At 42.8% G+C, this 20381-nt stretch overlaps 1 protein-coding gene across 1 annotated transcript in view; it reads right to left on the reverse strand.

The window, feature by feature from the left end:
* The window catches only part of AFG1L (AFG1 like ATPase), a 504970-nt gene that overhangs the window by 45903 nt on the left and 438686 nt on the right, over positions 1 to 20381 (reverse strand). Inside the window, exon 11 of the mRNA XM_085611205.1 lies at positions 2060 to 2200. Within this exon, the coding sequence (XP_085467331.1) occupies positions 2060 to 2200 (141 nt within the window). The remainder of the gene's footprint in view (positions 1 to 2059; positions 2201 to 20381) is intronic.

Below are 20381 nucleotides of genomic sequence, written 5' to 3' on the forward strand. Positions count from 1 at the left end.
CCTGGGTGCGACAGGACCCGGTCATCCGCGGCCTGAAGTGGACGATGGGGTGGGAAGACCACATCTCTCTGTATGCGGACGATGTCCTGTTGTACTTGGCCTCGCCGGCACGCTCAATACGCTGTCTTCTAGACATCTGTGCATCGTACGGGAGGGTATCCGGCTACACGATAAACTGGGAAAAATCCTATCTTTATGTACTCCAAGGCTCCCCACCCCAGCTCACTAAGGGGTGTGAAATTCGGGTGGTATGTGATGGTTTCAAATATTTAGGAATATATGTGACAGCTGATAGAGCGAAATTTGTCGCGGAAAACCTGACACAACCCTTGGTCCGGTTTCGACGCGACGTTAAATACTGGCGTTCCCTACCCCTGACGCTGCTGGGAAGAGCTGCCCTCTTTAAAATGATGGCGCTTCCCAGATTTCTCTACCTGCTTCAGATAACACCCTTCCCGGTTGCTCCTGCCTATTTCATCGCCATAAACGCAGAAGTGACCAGTTTATTATGGGCAGACAAGACGCCACGGATAGCACTCCATAAACTGACCAGAGGCTGGTACGACGGAGGTATCGCCCTCCCTAATATCAAGATATACTATTGGGCGTCACAGCTAATGGTCATAAACCAGTGGCTTCATGTGCCGGGGGATGACCCGGCATATCGTATGGACCGCCAACTGCTGGGGACCGGAGGGGTTCTGGGGGCGCTCTATAACCATACTAAGAAACGTGGCATTACGGGCCCAAAGGCGCATACTCTGCAGATATGGTTCGAGGCGCAACGTGCTCTTGGCTGGGAGGGGAAGATAACGCAGGCCACACCGCTATGGGACACAAAAAGGTTGGGAGTGCTGCCTACTACCAAGGGGTTTTTACAATGGGATCTGATTGGAATATCGAGGGTCGGTGATCTCTGGAAAACAGGTGACGTAGTCACGTTTGCCCACTTGCAAGCAGAATATGACCTGGCAGACACTGAACAATTTCGCTACCTGCAAATTAGACATGCACTTCAGGCGGCGGTCCCGCCGGGGACACGGTTGGCGGAGTCCTCGCCACTGGAGGATAGACTCCTCATGGAGCATCTGACTAAGAGAGCTACGTCCCTGACATATCGGAAAGTGATAAATAATCAGCCAGATCCGTTTCTAGCCCTTAAGGCTAAATGGGAGATGGAACTGGGAGAATTTGATGAAACGGACAGGCAGGCGGCACTTTCCTCCCCTAAGGAGGTGGGGATCTCGTCAAAACTGAAACTGGTACAATTAAAAATCCTACACCGCACATACTATACCCGCACACTTCTATATAAACTTAAACGGACGGACTCACCGCTTTGTCTTCGGCAGTGTGGCGAGGATGGGAGTCTTTTCCATACCCTCTGGGATTGCCCCGTAATAGTCCAGTACTGGAAGGCAATCATGCGCACACTCTCCCAGGTGACAAAAATTACGACTCTCCCGGAACCGAGGAGGTGCCTCCTCAATGTATGGGAGCCTACAGATCTTAGCCGCGTGGCGCAAACCTGGGTGATGCTGGGACTGCTGCTGGCAAAGCGCAACGTAGCTCAAAGATGGGGATCCAGGCAGCCCCCTACCCTCTCCCAATGGTGTAGAGATATGGATACCACAATGGTCGTTGAAAAAACAGTATATGTGCATAGAGGCTGCCCCAAAAAATGGACCCAGGTATGGGGAGGATGGAATGTGTACAGAGGGAATATATGTGACCCCCCACGTGATACCTCAGAGTCGGAATTGAGTGACTGAGAGAATACAGTTGAACAATAAGTAGATTAACAAGACTGTGACAACACATGATACAGCTGGAGGCCAGTGCTGTGACCTGCAACACCGTTATGTTAATTTGATGTGAAGGTGCTCTCTGAATGTTTGTACATAATCCAATGGTCGGAATACTGATTTATTAAATGCCAATGTACGTTGATTTGTGTTGAAAGTTATCAATAAAAAGAATTTCACACAAAAATTCATTCATGTTCAAAATGGCCAATTTGTAAACATAACACAATTTTAGATAAGTAGTGCGACTGTACCTTGTGATCATAAAAGGCGTCAATGAGTGTAATGAAGCGCCGAGCTTGGGTTCTCTTGGCCATGGTGAGCAGAGGGATATCACGGATAAACACCGTGTCAAAATTGCTGCACATTTCCAAATAATCACTGGCCCCCACCGCCTGCAACGAAAGAATGAATTGGTAAGGAACAAGTAGGGATATACTTGCTTATTTAGCCCCTGCACCTCCACCACCAGGCAAGATGCCCCACTAACATTAACATAGGGTTCCTCCTCACAGCTCTCATACCACAGCAATAGTTGTGGTGTGGGCAACAACTCCTAAAGTAGGAGGAGCGCTCAGATGTTTGATGTCCTATCATATGTGAGTAAAATGTGTGGGTGAGATATGCAGAGTGTTAAAAAGTAAGATAAAGTGAAAATAAAACTGACACTTAATCAGACTAAAACTTTCATTCTTGTCTGTAAGGGACAGGATTAAAAACAAATAGAGAGAGGCAAGGAAAAGTGTATATATATCCCTGATTAACTGTTGTGGTCAACATGTACCCCACAAAACACAGTGAACAGCGTGCTTCCTCCTTGTGCCTGGTAACCATGAAATAGTGTTGCAAAAATATTAAACCAAAAGTGAGTATGTTCACGATATCAGTCTTTACTGGCAATACTCGGGCTTTCCTGCTCCTCTCGAAGCTAACCCCGGCAAGAGACTCGGGGTGTGGCTGAAGAACACATACACCAAATAACAGACCTATATTATTACTAATTTCAAATCCACATACTTATAGACTCATTGAAACTATATATATATATATATATATTCACTGAAAAAACCATAGGTTTCACACATGTTATAGTTAGCGGAAATTTTACTGATAAAAAACCAATGAAATTCCCCCGTTATAGTTAGTGCAGGCAACTATAACTCACGCGACCGCAATCCTCTGCTGATGCTAATACTGTATTTAGACACTTATTTGCCCATGTCTTCTTCCATACATTTTTAGCTATACATATATTACAAATATTTTTTTTTCATAAAGACACATATGTCATCAGCAGAAGATTGCGGTCGCGTGAGTTATAGTTGCCTGCACTAACTATAATGGGGGAATTTCATTGGTTTTTTATCAGTAAAATTTCCGCTAACTATAACATGTGTGAAACCTATGGTTTTTTCAGTGAATTTGCAAGGTTTTTTAAATGCTAATTCCTAACTATAACATGTGTGAAACCTATGGTTTTTTCAGTGAATTTGTACGGTTTTTTAAATGCTAAGTTACTTTACGCCATTCGTGGCGTGCGCGCCCACTTAACGCAGTTCGTTCCGTGCGCGCACGGTGCGCTTCGCGCACCGTGCGCGCACAATGAGCACGCGGTGCTCATTGTGCCCTAAACCCTAGCACTACACCCCAAATCCACACTCAGAGTCCTAATCCCGAGCCCTAAAATTTCACCGCGCGCCCACTTTACGCAGTTAGTGCCGTGCCCACGTTACGCTAGATGGGCCATGTACGCACGATGCGCTTCGCGCACCGTGCGCACATGGAGGACATATGATGCACTTCGTTTCGAAAGGTAATATTTTAATTTTTCGTATATGTTATAATCGATGCACAAATGGTGCCCTTCGGGCACCATTTGCACACAGGGTGGAGAGAGTGTGGATATTTTTTTTTAAATTATTTTTTAAAAAAATATTTTAGTTTGTGTCAGCTTTAATAAGCCATGCACAATTAGTGCCCTTCGGGCTCCAATTGCACACGGGGTGGGGAGAGTGTGGATAATTTTTTTTTTTTTATAATTTTTTTACCGTACGCGTACGGTAAGCGTAAACGGCGAAATTAGCGAAAAAATAAAAATTCCGTTTTTGGCCTTGGGGGACCTTTGGGGACTCCCTCAACATGGCTATGTGTGTGGGAGCTGTCTAAACAGCCCCTTTACATGTTTTTGTGCTTTATATTTTAAACATGACTCTCAGTGCGAGAGAGAAAATGGCGGCCGCCGCTTCCTGGTTTCGGCCGATTCGAATGTTTACAAAGATCTAAGAGCCAATCAGAATCGCGCTCGCGCACGCCACCGTACGCGTACGGTAAGCGCACCGTAAGCGCACCGTAAGCTGGCTCAGATATATATATTGATTTAAAGGCTATTTTCTCAGAATCTACTGAACAGATTTACACCAAACCTACAAAAGGCACTTCCTTGACCTGAGGACTACCTCTCTGCCAAATTTCTAGTAATTCTGTTCAGCCGTTCGGGCTGTAGCCCTGTCTAAAGGTCCTATGGAAAAATGCATGGGAAAAACGCGTTTTGGGACCCCCCTTTTATCTCAGCCACCGCTTGACGAATCCCCCCGAGACTTTCAGGGTAGGAGCGGAGCGTAGCGCCCCACCTATTTTGAAAAATTCGCGAGGATTCGTCGACCGGCGCCAAAGTTATTCAAAATAGAATGTTGCGGATTTCCTATGGAAACGTGGTCCTAACTATAACTACCTACTGGCGACCGCCAGTAGGTAATATATATATATATATATATATATATATATATATAAAATCGCTTATAACATGGGGATAGTTGAACTGTCTAATTCCTCACTGGTCAGTTCATTATGTCATCTTAATATATAAAAGTGAAAATCAAAAGTAGTATGTACTATTCCTTTCATATTTGGTATGTAAGATAATAATGCACCAACTAGCAAAAGTGAGGAACAGTGTAGTTCAAAGTTCATGTCCAGTAATAGCCACCCTCTTACTGAAATCAGGGGCTAGTTCTCAGTCAGAATCAGTCACCCAGGCATCTTAAAAACAACTTGGGAACAAAGGAGCTGAGGGCCAGATCACCCGCAGGACAATATTTCCAGGAAATAGGCAACTCTATCACTCGCCAACTGTGACCACCAGCGTGGCTATGGCTTGCCAGGTTTGAGGACATAGAATATCTGAGTTTTCACCTTTTTAACAACAAGTGAGATGGAGCAAGTGTCAATCATGTGTGCAGCGATGTAAAATCTGGAGAAGTCAGGAAATTTAGTTTTACGCCATAGCGGGTACAATGAGTAAATCCGTTTGTCAGTAATAAGAATGTCACAAAACGTCTGCACAATACCTGGCTTATAGCACTAAAATAGCAAAAAATCCTATGAAAAAAATACAGGAATGATCCAAAATCTAGAGCAATATCCTCGGTTGATTCACAAGGGAACAAATCCTTAGTAATGTTTCCTATCCTGCATGAAGTTGGGAAATGTAGTCCAGAGGATCTACCGGACCACAAGAGTAAACGCCACTGCCCTGACCTGCAAGTCCTTCGAAAATGTGATATCAATGTACAAAACGACCAAAACGAGTACCAAAATGTCCAAAGGTCAACCCAAAAGTTCCCACTAGCGGTCCTCATATTGACAACGCGGGGGCCCGATCATAGTATTAGAAAGTTATCTGAGCAAAAAAGATGACTACACAAAAATGTGGCAGCAAAGAGTGGGCCAAGTAGTTTAATGACATCAATCAACGTAAACTATCAATGGCAAAGAGGTCCAAGGAATATCATCATTAAGACCACAGATGTGATTCCTCAGTCTGAACACCCATTGTTGTTCTTTTACGAATAAGAATAGTGTCACATCATGGTTATTAACTGGTACGGTGGGTTTGTCCAGAACTGTCCATGATAAGTCATCTACCGTGTGGTCAGTCTGTAGATAATGTGCCATCAATTTAGTCGTACTTGGTTTGCATCTAATGGTACTGCGATGTAATGTAATGCATACCCTAATCTTCCTTGTTTTTATGCAGAGGCCCCAGGGGCATTCAATCATATAAATGAGTTTATCACTTTTACAATTATTGTGTCTCTCAACACTCCCCAGGGATAGTCAAACCTATCTCAAGATGCGTGTTGTGCTTTGTATAGCGACATATCCTACAAGCTCCACAAGGGAAATGATCCTTTACAGGAGGGAGCATCCATAAAGTCTCCTGACTTGAGGTACACTTAGTGACAAGGGTCTAGTGTGTAACAATTTATCCCTCAAGTTCTGACTATGTTTGAATGCAAACAAAAGTTACTGTAATTTCACACTGCCCTAATTCAATATGAGCAGTTATTGCGCATCAATCATTTTCAAATTGAAGAAAGACTGGGAAATGTACTACACACACTAGTCTGTCTGTGATGGTTTTTGGACTGGTTTCTAGTAAGGCTGAGCGGCTGTTATTCCTAAGGTTCTAAAAGAGGACCTAAACCAGAAACAATCGGTCTGCTTGGTGTGGGGGTGGGGTGCATGGGTTTTAGGGAGCATATAAAAATACGGGATTGCAGGATTGTCAGTTATCAAGAAAACAGCCTCCCTCGGAGTAATCCATCCTGTGCCCTTTGCTTCTTCCACAAGACATTTTATCGTGGTCTGAAGTCACTTTGTGGGGTCATGTTTCAAAGGGCGATAGTGATAAGTGTCATTCACTTGTCTCAAACATTCTGCTTTATATGTGTAAGTGTTGAAAATAACCATTGCTCCCTTCTTTACCTGCAGGCTTAATGGTGATCAGATGTTTTGCGGATTCCATCTGTACCTTAAGGGAATTGAAAAATGGTTTTGGGCATGTGATTTTTGGATGTAAAATCCCTTAATACTGATTTGTCAAAGGTTAAAAACTCTGGAGTTAATAACTGTGACGGCTGGCACGGATAGGGGGTGGCAGGGCAGGGGGGTTGGGTGTGTATAAATATAAAAATACCTTACCACTGCGTCTCGCCTCCGTTGTCTATTTGCAGCCGGAAGCAGTGAAGCACACAGACTCCCCTAGCCAATCACGACACTGCTGATAGCCGTGGTTCGGCGCTCAGACGGGGACTATGGGCCTGTCCATGTTCTCCAACCAGGTTGTAATACAGCCTGGTGGAGAACATGCTAAGTGCGCATGACTGACTGGCCGGCCCAAGACGGCCTGTCAAACTGACATGCACACTTACAGAGTCCCCACTTCTCCCCTTGCTTCTCTGTGAGCAGAGCAGCCCAACCCCTCAAAACTGTTTCAGAAGGGAAAAATAAAATGATAATAACAGAGTTATTGTTATTTTATTTTTCCTTTTTTTACACTGCTGAAAAGCAGTGGAGCGACGCTCCCCTGCCTTAGCAGAGGAGCCACCACTGGGTAATAGGTGTGCACGTGGATCGGAACAGGTCTTTTTTATCAAGCCAGTGTGTTCTTCAATCAATTCATGCTTCATAGTGCTAGATTCATAAAAAAAGTATTGTAGGTGAATTTTACGGCAAAAAAAATGCCAATTCCTTATGTATCATAAAGTTGTCTCCCTTAAAGGTAGGGACAAACCCATATTCAGCAATTGTTCTTCCTGTTGGGTGAGGTTTCAACTACTCAAATTTACTATGAGCTCATCCCATTGCTGGTACTCAGTAGTTGGTCCCCTCTTGTAATGCTTCTAGTCTGTCTTGGTGACGCGGGGGGCTCTAATGGATGTGAGTGGTGATTCTTCTGCCTTGTGACCTGCCCCTGCCTTGTCCTAAAAACGAAAGGTTCTGAACTGGAAAGTGGGGACCAGGGGTGACTGGAACAAAAGCACAGGATAGCCCCATGGATTCGGAGACCACCAAGGATTTGGTGGACCATAACATTGCCACAGTGTCGTAAATGGTCTGGTTTTCCATGTACGAGAGTGGTTAGATCTGTTGACCCCAGAATCATCACTACTAGTACCCCAGTCATCAGATTTAGAGGTCCAATCTTGAGAGTCCTTCTTCCATCCCTTTGGACCTTTCCCAGATTGATTTTGGGGCTGGGGCTGATACTTGTCACTAGTGTATGGGTATACGTTTTCATGTGAAAAGCGAGCAAGATCTTTCCTAAATTTAGTGATTGTGTTTTTCATCAGAAAGTCTTTTTATTCCTTAACTGCCTTATTAGTCTTGCCTTCCTTATGGATAGTCACTGAGTCTACAGTCTTCAATTGTGTTTCTAGCACCTGGATTTCAAGAGAGCATCAGACAGACGTTTTGCAATAATAATTATCAAGACTAATCAGTCTCTTGTGCAGAGCCAAGCGAATCCAAATGTCCCCTGTGTGAATAAACAGGTGACATGAAGAACAGTCATTTACTCACATTCTGCAAGAGGTTACTATAGTTTGGCAAATGGGGTAACGTGACATGCTAGAAGGCCCTGGAGATAACCTTTCAGTCTGATTTAGAATATGTCTGTATGCAGTAATTTACTATCACTGCCACGTGTCCCGACCACGGGCTCCATTCCTCAAAGTTGAACTTAGGTGAGCAAATACTTCCATATACAAGCGTGAACTTATGGTTTGTACTTATGAAACGTAAAAGTTTGCTCATAAATGTATATGCTCAAAATAAAATTCACCAGGATGGGCTAATGTTATCTTTGCACATATTTATACCAAGGGGTATGATATGTGTGCTTCAGGGGTCTGTGAGTCTGTAGGTATTCACAAACTCTTGGCAAGCACTTCCTACCTAAACATTAAAACCATATATCAAGGGCAGGGGTAAATCCCTACTGAAGCTCGGTGCTGTTGTAGGTGTTTTCTCCACTGCGGAACAGATGATAAAGCACTTTTGCAAAGAATCAGCGTGTGACAATGTATGTCTGGTGCATTTACAAACTCAAAATTACTTTCACATGTGAAAAACTTGGAATTTGCCAAATAATGTATAAATGATCCCTGGGAAACTGCCACAGCTTCCTTAGAATGGTAATGGAATTCTCTTTGAATGCAAATATATTTATATGGTCTCTTGTCTGCACTGCTGATGGAGTTATTAATAAATAAAAAAGGACTTACAACACTGGGCATGACGATAGCGAAACGCAATATTGCCAAACACCGAGAAGTACAAAATGCGCCAACATTTGCAGAATGGTGCAGTGACATGGATTGAATCATGGTGGACGAAAAGGCAGTATATTTGAATTGAGGATGCCCTAAGAAGCAGGAACGGGTGTGGGGAAGGTGGAACAAATTCAGGGGGAATATTTGTACATTACCGCCAAGGGGATTCTTGCCGGAAGATTGCTAAATGATGCATTGTACTGAATATTGGAGACATTAACTATTGCAGTTTACTTGAAGATGTACATCTATGCTAGAAAAATTGGTTGTGGCACAAAAGGTCGAATTATTGTACACATGGACCCAAATGTATGTTGGATGATGTTTCCAAGTCGTATATTCAATTAAAATATATATATATATTTTTTTAAAAAGGACTTACAAGCTCGTTGGTGCTTGGCTGCGCTGCTTTTTCTTGACCTCGGATCGTTGGGAGGTCTCTTTGGAATGTAAATGGATAGATCTATCTATATAGTTCTGCAGACCAGAGAAGACTATTGTAGAGAGGCCCTCAGACAACTACAAGATAGGAACAACTATGTCACTGTGACGTAGAATGACTATACACTGAGTGTAAAATCATTTGAGCAAATGATAGACAAGTGGCTTTGCAAGGGCATCCTAACCATGGAGGAATACCGTTTTCTACATAACAAGCATTCAAGAATTCCAACGTTCTACCACCTACCCAAGGTCCATAAAAGCACCAGCAGTCCCCCAGGACGCCCCATAATCTCCTCCATTGGAGGTTTAACTGAGAATCTTTCAAGATACATAGACCTTTTTCTGTTCCCATTTGTACTGCAATTGTCATTTGTATACACGTGACACTAAGGATTTCCTGATACAAATACAAGGAATAGACTGGGAACCAGATTTCTTGATGATGACCCTCGGCAGTAAGATTCTTTTTAAGGGGACGACCTCTAAGATTCCTGGAGCATAACATCGTGTTGGAGGAATTCATCCCCTTCTGTTTAAAAAACAACATTTTTATTTTTCATAAGCAGAGGTATCGACAAGTAGAGGGAACGGCGATGGGCACCTGCTTCGTCCCAGTTATGCGAACTTGTTTGTTGGCTGGTGGGAGAAGCAGGTGCCCTGGGCCGATACCATGGATGAGTGGGTTGATAGAATTGTATGCTGGAGACGGTACATCAAGGACCTCTTCATAATCTGGAGAGGGTCGATGGAGTCCGCAAAGCAATATATATCTTGTCTAAACGACAATGAACTCAACCTAAGTTTCACAAGTGAGCTGAGCATTTTTTTTTAGACCTAGCTGTTTTTGTAAGTGACAACAAACTCCAAACAGCCTTGTACAGGAAAAAAACAGCAGGTAATTCCATTTTACATGGGACCAGCAGCCACCCACAAAAGCTGATCCAGAGTATCCCCTATGGGGAACTCTTGAGGATCAAGAGAAATAGTTCACGACATGAAGACTATTTGAAAGCGGCAAATCAGAGTCTGAGCCGCTTTAAAGTGAGGGGCTATCCTGGCAAGACACTGGTGGCGGCAAAGCTCAAAGCAGAGCATAAGCCGAGAATCGATCTTATTCAAAGTGGGGGACAAACACAGCAAAAAGGGAGTTCCAATAACTTTAGAATGATTACACGCTTCTCCAGTGCAGCCAGGGAAGTGAGAGAGGGAGACCTCTGGTGAGTCAGAGGAATACAGCGTCATTTGCACAGCCCCTGGGCACCTTGAATTGCACCTTGCACTTTTTACTACGGCACCTGGCGGAGCCCTTATTAGCAGAGAGGAGGTCCCGCAGCGCGGAAGACCTCTGGTGAGTCCGAGGAATACAGCGTCATTTGCACAGCCCCTGGGCACCTTGAAATGCACCTTGCACTTTTCCTACGGCCCCTGGCGGAGCCCTTATCAGCAGAGAGGAGGTCCCGCAGCGCAGGACGCGCGCGGGCTCGGCACGGGCGAAGACCAGGCCAAGACGGGCCCGTCTTAGCCTGTCATAGCCAGGAGTAGACTGGGCTGGGCCACAGACTTTGGCACTTTGGTTCCACATGTTCGGACTTTCGCTAGACAAGGTACTGTCATTTATCACGCAAACGTATCAGACATTATATCGGACGTGAATAGTTTGTGTATTTATACTAGTCCGTCTATTGACTATTGCCTACTGCCTGTGACACTGGTTTTACTACCTTATTTTTAAAACAAAAAGTTAACATCTAGGCACTGATTCGCCCCCCCCACCCCCCCCCCCCCCCAAGTGGTATTGTTTTGCATTGTAGATCTGCTGCCTCTAGGTCATTGTGCTAATATAATAATAATAATAATAAAAATGGTGAAAAGAAAAGCCTCAAGCTCACAGCCTAAGAAGCAGCTCAAATCGGGGGAGGGACCATGTGCCTCTAGTTTAAATTATTTAACGGGAGCAATGGTAGCCTTGGAGGAGCAAATTGTGTCAGTGGAAGAAGCCATCTCCCGTGATAACACGGCTGGTACAGCCGGTTCTGGGGACTCCCGAATACGAATAAACAAATATTATATGATGATGTAGAAAGTAATAGGTGTGTTTTGAATATTTCAGATCATGTCTCCTTTACCGATCAGGATGTAGAGTTTCAACCACCTACTAAACGCACGAAAAATCCGACTTCTGACCTAGATATAGCGGCAGAAACCACTGAAAAGACTAAGGTGGCCCCGCAGAAGGTAGTAAAAAAAAGGGCACTAATAAGCCTCCCCCAAAATCTAAAAAAGCAACTCGGGGAACTGAGTCAACTCCCCTACAGGTACTTACACAGAACAACGTGACGGCAATAAAATGTAAAATCGAGGCTATGGATACATTTTTCAGAGACTCTTTAAGTAATATTATAACCAGACTTGGAGCGATTGAAGAGTCGCTATCTAACCATTCCAAATCTTTAAAAATCATTGAAGCACCAACATTAAATCCCGGTGCCATTAAACCCAGGACTAATAAGGACCAGTCAAAGCCCATATCAAACCTAGGGAGTACACAGGTGAACCTTGGGCATACCGGTGGCCACGCTTCAGCCCCTCAGGATAGTATCATAAATCGATTACACTGTAGGCAAACCGTGACGAGTAACCATATAGAAGGTATTAATCAATGTAGTGTAGATCCGGCCGTAAACTCAGAGTGTGAACTATCCGCCCCTTCAGTGGACTTACCACCTGCCGCTACCCCATACACAGTGATTTTAACTAACGTTCCAAGACTGAGAAATGATGTTTATGAACCGTGGTATGTGCTGAGAAATAAGTCAATAGCCTGGCTGGGGACTAGGGTAGGTGAAACGGACAGACTGTTTGCGGAGTTTAAAAAGGCAAGAAGGGTAAGCTGGGTGGGGAGAGACATAAAAGAAACACCAGGTGATTGCGTGATCTTGAACTTTAAAACCCCGCAATTAGTATACTGGATATTGAGTAAAATGGAACATCACCCCATGGCTTTGGGTAACATCAGTGTGGTTCCTTTGGGCTTCTTTTATAAACTTAGTGTGTTGGAAAAAAGGGCCCTAATTAAGGAACATGGTTGTAGGTATTCTGTACAAACACACGACCGCTATGAGCTCCTACCTTCTCTAGAGGAAGTAGATTGACTTAGTAGCATGGATAGAATAGGGGGTAACTTGATCCAAGACATTGGGGGGATGTCACTTGATAACAATAAAGTAACCCACTTGGCGGACCCTACGAAAAATTCTACCCTAAATCGTACCCATAATGAGGCCGGGGGTATAAGAACCAGTAAGGCTGTTATCATGCCTTGTTCGCCTAACACAACTGGCAGTTTTGGTTTGAATTCACGACCCCTATAATGCCTCCTGAGATAATTACGAATAACAACAATCCTCATGAGTTACAGAAGTTTTTACCTGCCAGTGTTAATATTACGCCGATTTCTAGTTCGGGGTCAATACTCATCCCACATAATACTTTTTCTCGACTGATACCCTCAATAACTTTAGAAGCCATATGCGGGGGTGATAATTCCAGAACTAGGTCTGAGGGACTTCAAATTGTTTACTGGAACATTGCGGGTTTGAAATCGAAGTAGTTAAATGATATATGGCTGGATTTCGTAAGGAATTTCGAAATCCTTTGCTTTCAGGAAACATGGTCAGTAGAGGCTATTCACCTGGAAGGATATAGAACTTTTCACACCCCAGCAGTTCCATCTCCATGTGGTAGAGCGAAGAGGGTTCTTTGTACATACATTTCAAACTTGTTGAATTATGATAAATGTAATTTCTTTGATGGTCCTTATTATCAAGTTATGTGCTTAACCTGTGATTCACTTTTAATGTTGATTATAGTTAATTTCTATAATAATGTCCCACAGTCACAGTTTGCAAGTATCCTGAAGTCTTTGATGGGTAGATTAGTATGGCTTCAGGATTCAACCGACAAGGATGTAGTTATTTTGTGCGGGGGAGATTTTAATTGTTCACTATGTCAATATACAGGAAAAGGGATTTGTGGCCTAACGCATGACGTTAATGATGAAGAAGGCTTTCCGCATTTTGCTCACACAATACAAGGGGATCTCTTTAACGATATGCTACTAACACAGGACACGGGCTTCGGTAACATGCTAACTACTCCTATGAGACCCTTCTGCCCAACTTTTAACGGTTGTGGTGTCTTCTCCACAATAGATTTTATTTTGCTGTCTAATAGACATTCTTCTAGGGTGATGAATTTTCACACACACGATTTAGTCTTAAGTGACCATTTCCCATTAAGCATAAGTTTGATGGTGCAACGCCAACGCATTAGAAAGAAGGATAGAAATATTAATAATGTTGATAATATTAAACTCAGTAGGCAGAATGGATATGCACTAAGTTGGGTGAGTGTGAACCAAGAAGAAGTTATGGGTAAAATCGTCAGAGATTGCTATGCTAACATTGTATATTGCCTAAACGACCAGGGCGACCAAAGAGATATCGTGGAGAACTTTGTAGTAATCGCAGCATCTATTAAGAAGGCCCTTTTTGTTGAAACTAACAGAAGCAAACCTACGAAGTCAGGATGGTTCGATTACCAGTGCACCCAAGCATATTCAAAGTTGAAACATGCGCTCCAAGCCATAACCAAAAATCAAATTGATATTAGTAAAGCAAGGAGGAAGTACAAATTGGTGCTTAAAAATAGAAAAATGAGTTAAAAAAGGGAGATGTGGTCAGCAATGCATGATGCATCCGTGTTGCGTGACTCCTCAGCTTTTTGGAAGGCCGTGAACGCTCCGTTCTTGGTCGATATAGACAGGGCCAGTATAGAGATAGCAATCCCTGAACAAGACTGGATCAGTCATTATACAAATCTCTATAACTGTCCAACTGTCGCCTCGGAAGTATTAGGGCTACCTGCAATCGAGCCGCCATTTCAGGGGTTAGAATCCAAGGAGTACTTAGTTTTTGAACTTCAGGAAGTAACTGATGCTATATTAGTTAGTCAAGGGGGTAAGGCGCCAGGGCCGGACGGTATTCCAGCAGATCTTTTTAAATACAACACTGAGTTGTGGGGACCGCTTTTAACATTATTTTTTAAGGCATGTAGTTTGTATGGTTTCCCACCAACTTGGTTAATTTCTATTTTAGTCCCCATTTTAAAAAAAGGAGATAGAGCTAACCCGGCCTGTTACCGCCCTATTTCCCTGTTAAACTCTTCCGTGAAAATTGTTGGAAGAGTCATACTTAATAGGCTACAAGAATGGGCAGAGGATTTGGGAATAATTTGTGATACACAATATGGATTTCGCAAGGGTATGGGGACAGTGGATCAGGGTCTTAATTTAAATCTTTTAATCAACAAGTACACGGAGGCAAAAAGGGGTAATTTATATTTAATTTTTGTTGATTTATCATCAGCGGTCGACTGTGTTGTCCACACTAAGTTGTGGAAAATTTTAGAAGATTTAGGTGTGGACACTTTAATAGTTTCTATCCTTAAACAGCTTTATGCAGGGGCCAAGGCAAGGGTACGCTATGGGGTAGGGGGCCAATGTACTACTGATTTTAAGATAGGAAAAGGAGTGAGACAGGGCTGTGTTCTTGCTCCTTTCCTTTTTACCTTATACATTAATGGCCTGGAAAAACATTTAGTACAAAATTGTAGAGACCTACCTCAGATAGAAACGAGATCTATTCCGGCAGTGTTATATGCCGATGACGCCGTGTTAATGACTCGCACGCCTCTGGCTTTACAAAGACTAATGTCTTCTTTTGCGAATTTCATGTCAAACCTAGGTCTGTCTATAAATGTTTCCAAAACTTTTGCTATGATCAGTGGTAATAGTAAGAACAAGAGGCCAAAGAATATGTTTGTATACAATAAGTCCATTGAATACACTAAAACGTTCTCTTATCTGGGCATACTATTTGACCACAATAATAGCTGGCAACAAGCAGTGAAAGCTAGGAGGATCCTGTTCGCTAGAACTGTGATTGCCCTTTCTAATTTTAGCAAGAAACTGGGTAGGAGGCCCCCGTTTGAGTTGCTAAAAATTTACAATGCCAAATGTGTGTCTGTTGCCACTTATGGAGCTGGTGTCTGGGGGATTGTTGATGTTACTTCTTTACAGGTTGTGGAAAACAAATTCCTAAGGTTTTTATTGGCCATACCAGACTCCACATCAACATATATATGCCACGCAGAATTGGGTATCGTTTACTTGGAGGATACTATAAAAATACAACTGATACTAGAATGGCATAGGATTTGGACTTCGGAAAATTTGTCTCTGAATCGTTCTATTATTTTAGACCTCATGAAGCTAGAAGAGGTGTTGAGGATCAGATGGCTAGTATACATTAAATCCTTTTTTCAGAACCTAGACCATCAGGAGTTTTTTAATGATCCTACCACTTTACGTTTAATTGCAAGAAGGGACTTGAAAAAATTCTGCATGGGCCATTTAAATGACCGTAGATTGGTAACAGAATTGAAGAAGACCTCTGTACAGGCACACCAGCTGATACTCACGCACTTAACGATTCAACCCTACATTAATTGTTTTAGGCGATTTTGATAGATTTTTGTTAGTTTGTTTCCGCTTGGGAATTATTCATAGGCTACTAAGTTTCCCTGAGCAGAACGATTGGTCCAAATTCCTATGTAATTGCCCATGTGATGAAGTATCGACCCAATCTACATTACATGTTATGTTCTTGTGTAAATTTTATTCTATCCCTAGGAAAAGGTGGATCCTCCCGGTTTTGAAATCTTTTGGCTTGAGGCACTGTCGACCAGCGTTTATAGCCCTGCAAATGTTAGAGTCAGTCTAACTCATGGCCTCTGTTAGTGCATTTTTAAAGTCTATTTACAAACTTAGGAATCAATTTTAATGTAATTTGTGTATTGTTTTTATGTATTGTGTACTCTTGCTTTTATGATTAATTACTTTTAATCGAATAAAGCGGATTTGATTTGAGAGAGATTATGCGTAGAAATTGGCGCATCGTTAAATCTGATACAGTGATTGGGAACGATCTACCAGAAAGGTCAGGAATAACATTCAGGAGATCCAGATCCATTAAGGATCACTTGGTTAGGAGTCATCTGACCGCGATTAAACCACAGTATGGTCTGATGTACTTGCATGGCTCATTTCCCTGCAGTAAATGCAGGACATGTGCTACTAACAAGAGAACAACCTCATATGAGATCCCTTGGTTAAAAACAGCCAAGAGAATAATGAAATTTAGGACGTGTAGCACCCCATTTGTGGTGTATTGTCTTACCTGTCCATGCAACCTACGGTACGCAGGTAGCACAATAAATCAAGTTAAGATGAGAATTTTAGAACATCAAAGAGCCATTGCCAGCAACGACTCGAATTATCCCGTAGCCAGACATTTTGCAGCCTATCATAACAGCAATAGAACATTATTACAATTCTTCTGCCTGGATCACGTCCCAAGGGATGTTAGAGGAGACAGGGAGAGGAAACTGAGGAGGCTGGAATCAAGGTTTATTGTAGATCTCCAATGTAAGTCTCCGGGAGGACTGAATAGGGGGAGGAACACGCTGTTCATTTGGGATCCCGATAAAGATTGCAGGCTGTATGGGGCACATACTGGGAGTGTGTAGATAAAGGCACAGATGTTCATCTAATGTCCACGGTAATTGCCCATTCAGGGCGTGATTAAGCAGATGAACACAGTACCATTATAAATGGGTAACCAAAAAGGATACATTATAGCTCAGAAACTGTGAATACGTTCATATGTTGTTTGGCCCATTCAGGGCTTGATATTTATGAGAATATCTTGCATGTCATAACTGTGCAGAGGGGATTTCCCCGCCTACTGGGCTTCATGGTGGTTCATGACACATATGAGCCACCGGTTACAACAATGATGGTTTGTGTAAATTTGTATATATGTACATAAGGCGTTGACATGATAAATTGCCTTTATTTCATTGTATTTTATTAGAGCTAACATATATGATTTGATCGCAATACATGCATAGGACTCAAATATGAATGAATTGTGTGAACACTGGAGCACTCTCCAAGATGGCCCCCGCAGTAGCAATGTTACTGTTTGTCCGTTTTGTAATCATTGAATCATCACGTTTAAATATTGCCAAGGTAACGTGGATCGCCGACATTGACAAAGGCAGGATAGCCGAAACGCATTCGTTTATTGTTATTTTTTCATCAATAAATATTTAAATTGGATTGAACTAACGCGAGTGCTGGTCCATTCTACGTTTGTGGGGAGCTGTAATAAATATAGATGTGTATATATATATATATATATATATATATATATATATATATATATATTTCTCCAACAACAGGCATAAGGTAAATGGAGAAAAGGTCAGACTTTTTTTGAAAACCACGGCACCTGTTTCAGTCCATCCAACAGGTAGCGTTGGTGATGCATGCTTGTTAATGTGTAAACAAATGTTACCTGTGCCGTTTCTAGGCAGCAACGACCACATGTTATGGAGAAAGGAAACTTCGGTTGAAACAACTTTTTTTTAGATCCTTTTAGCATGATAAATGGATTTAGAATCAGGCCAGTCATTGTTCTTAGTCAAAACGATGTGAAGTCACTCAAGGATGGGTCTAGCAACACTATGCAAATGTACTTATCGGTTTTATGCCCTTTCTATATTTTATTTTATCTTGAATTTGTTGTACAAGATGCTGACACAGCAAAAAATGTGCATAAACTAGACATCATTGTAAGCTTAAGTTTCATTCAACTTGCCTATTTTATATTACTTCGTTGTTGAAATTTGACCACAAACAACTCTGCATATTTCCGAATTAAATATAAATTGGTAGGCTCTGACATGGTTCCATACTTCAATTAAAAACTAATAAGCAGGTTAAACAAAAAAAAGTCTGAAAACCAATAAATAGCACAAACGTCGTAAAAAAAGAAATAATCTGTGATGTGCCCTGGTCAGTGTGAAGTAACAACTCATTACGCTGAATTTGAAGGTATTTCCTGCCACTGAATACAGAAAAATCAAGAACCAAAGAGACAAAAATTGACAGAAGATTTGACAGGAAATATCACTGAATGTGTGAGACGATTATAACAAACAAACATTAGTTTATGCAGGGAAAATGTGCGTAGTGGTCATTAGTTTGTCAAGGACTGAACATTATTTTTACACTTCCATTCTTGAGAAAGATTGCTGTAAAAACATTTGATTTCAGACAGAATTAATTTGCTGGGAGGGTATGTGAGCATGCTTAATGCTTCTGTTGATTGGGTGGTCCGGTACAGTGCATGATCTCCATTCACAAATTATACCAATCTACGTATATGATGAGCTAGTAACTCACAAGCTGTAATTTTCTTAGTGATCTCATGTTATTTTGCAATTTTAATCACGTATATTTCACTTGACACCAGGCGTTAAGATCTACAATGGCTGATGCCAGGATAGGTGCAAATACAGAGTGAACCAGTATGTGTATTTCCAACTGTACGTGGCAGGGAGGCTGCATGAGCCTTCGGAACAGGAGAATCATAATCTGCTGTGGGCTGAATGCCCCACACATTCTTTGGAAGGTAAAGATGCGGCTACGCCAGAGATAGACTCAAAAATGGCCAAATTTTTGGCTAAATATTTGAGATGATCCCAAAAAGGGCATTGACCGCTCCTGGCGGACATGTCAAGATAAGCTGTTTGACCTGACGGGGTCATTGACAAAAATTCTGACATGGCCAAAAATGCGAAAACATCTGGTGCCCCTGAGGTACTCTCTAGTTGGGCCCAACAGGCGGTGGTATTTTTCGGGAACGCAAACTGCACCATCACTACGGAGAGGCGCAGATCTCTCTTCATTAATATCAACCCTAAGTTAGGGGATCTTGCGACCTACGAGGCGGGGCAGGTTGCACACAGTGGACTCTTTGGTGGACCATTCATCAAAGAGCTCGGGAAATTTGTCTCCACATTAAATTTGCTTGATAAAGCCCAGTCATCAATCAAGCGCATCTTCACCCCGAGGGTTGATGGCAGTCACTCACAAATACCAACAGCCCCTGGCAGAGGTCAGTCATCAAGAAGATGGCAAGTGGCAGGGTTCTACCCCACAAAAGGTTATCTGAGGCACAAAGTTTCCCTGAAGTGGTTCCCAAAGAGAAGGCTCTTTCGCCAACTCCCACGTTGAGTCTGCAGTTGACTTCTCACATGCGCCTGGGGGGGTAAGATTGGCACATTTAGTACATGTTTGGAGGACTCTTACTACCAACGCTTGGGTTTGGTGGCAAAGTACAGGGCTTCCACATAGGCTTCTACAGCTCCTCCTTCCAGCCGTTACCTCCACGGACACTCACACTCACCTTTTTGGAAAGAGAGCCGGCCCTTATCCAGATGAAGATTCAGGAACTAATGACCAAAGGCGCTATTTCCTTAACCATCCCCCCACCTTTCCAGGTTCCTCAGCAACCTTTTTCTCACAGAGAAGCAGGATTGTGGACAACGCCTGGGGATAAATCTCCGGGAATTCAATGAGTGACTGTTTACCACCACTTCAAGACGGAGGGCACCCATCTCTTCAGAGACCTTCTCTGTCTCACCGACTGGCTGGTGCATCTGGATCTGAAGGATGGTTTCCTGACGATCCCGGTTTTTCTGCCACATCGTCAGTTCCTAGAGTTCCAATGGGGGTGCCAGACCTTCGATTTCAACTCCCCGCCTTTCGGTCTCTCCTCTGCTTCATGGTGCTTCACCAAGGCGCTGATGCCTGTGGTCGAATTTCAAATGGCTTCAGGGGTCAGAATAATAGTATATTTAGACAATATACTCATTATTGACCAATGCCCTCAGGCTCTGAATTTACACCTGTGGAGTTTGGTGGATCTCCTAAAGCTCTTGGCCTAATCATCAATCGAGAGAAGTGGGCCCTGACACCATCACAATCCCTGAACTTCCTACGGTTCGTGATCAACTCTGTGGACTCCATCTTGAGTCTACCCTCCAG

Source organism: Triturus cristatus, chromosome 6 (assembly GCF_964204655.1).
Source record: "Triturus cristatus chromosome 6, aTriCri1.1, whole genome shotgun sequence".
Classification (NCBI taxonomy): Eukaryota; Metazoa; Chordata; class Amphibia; order Caudata; family Salamandridae; genus Triturus; species Triturus cristatus.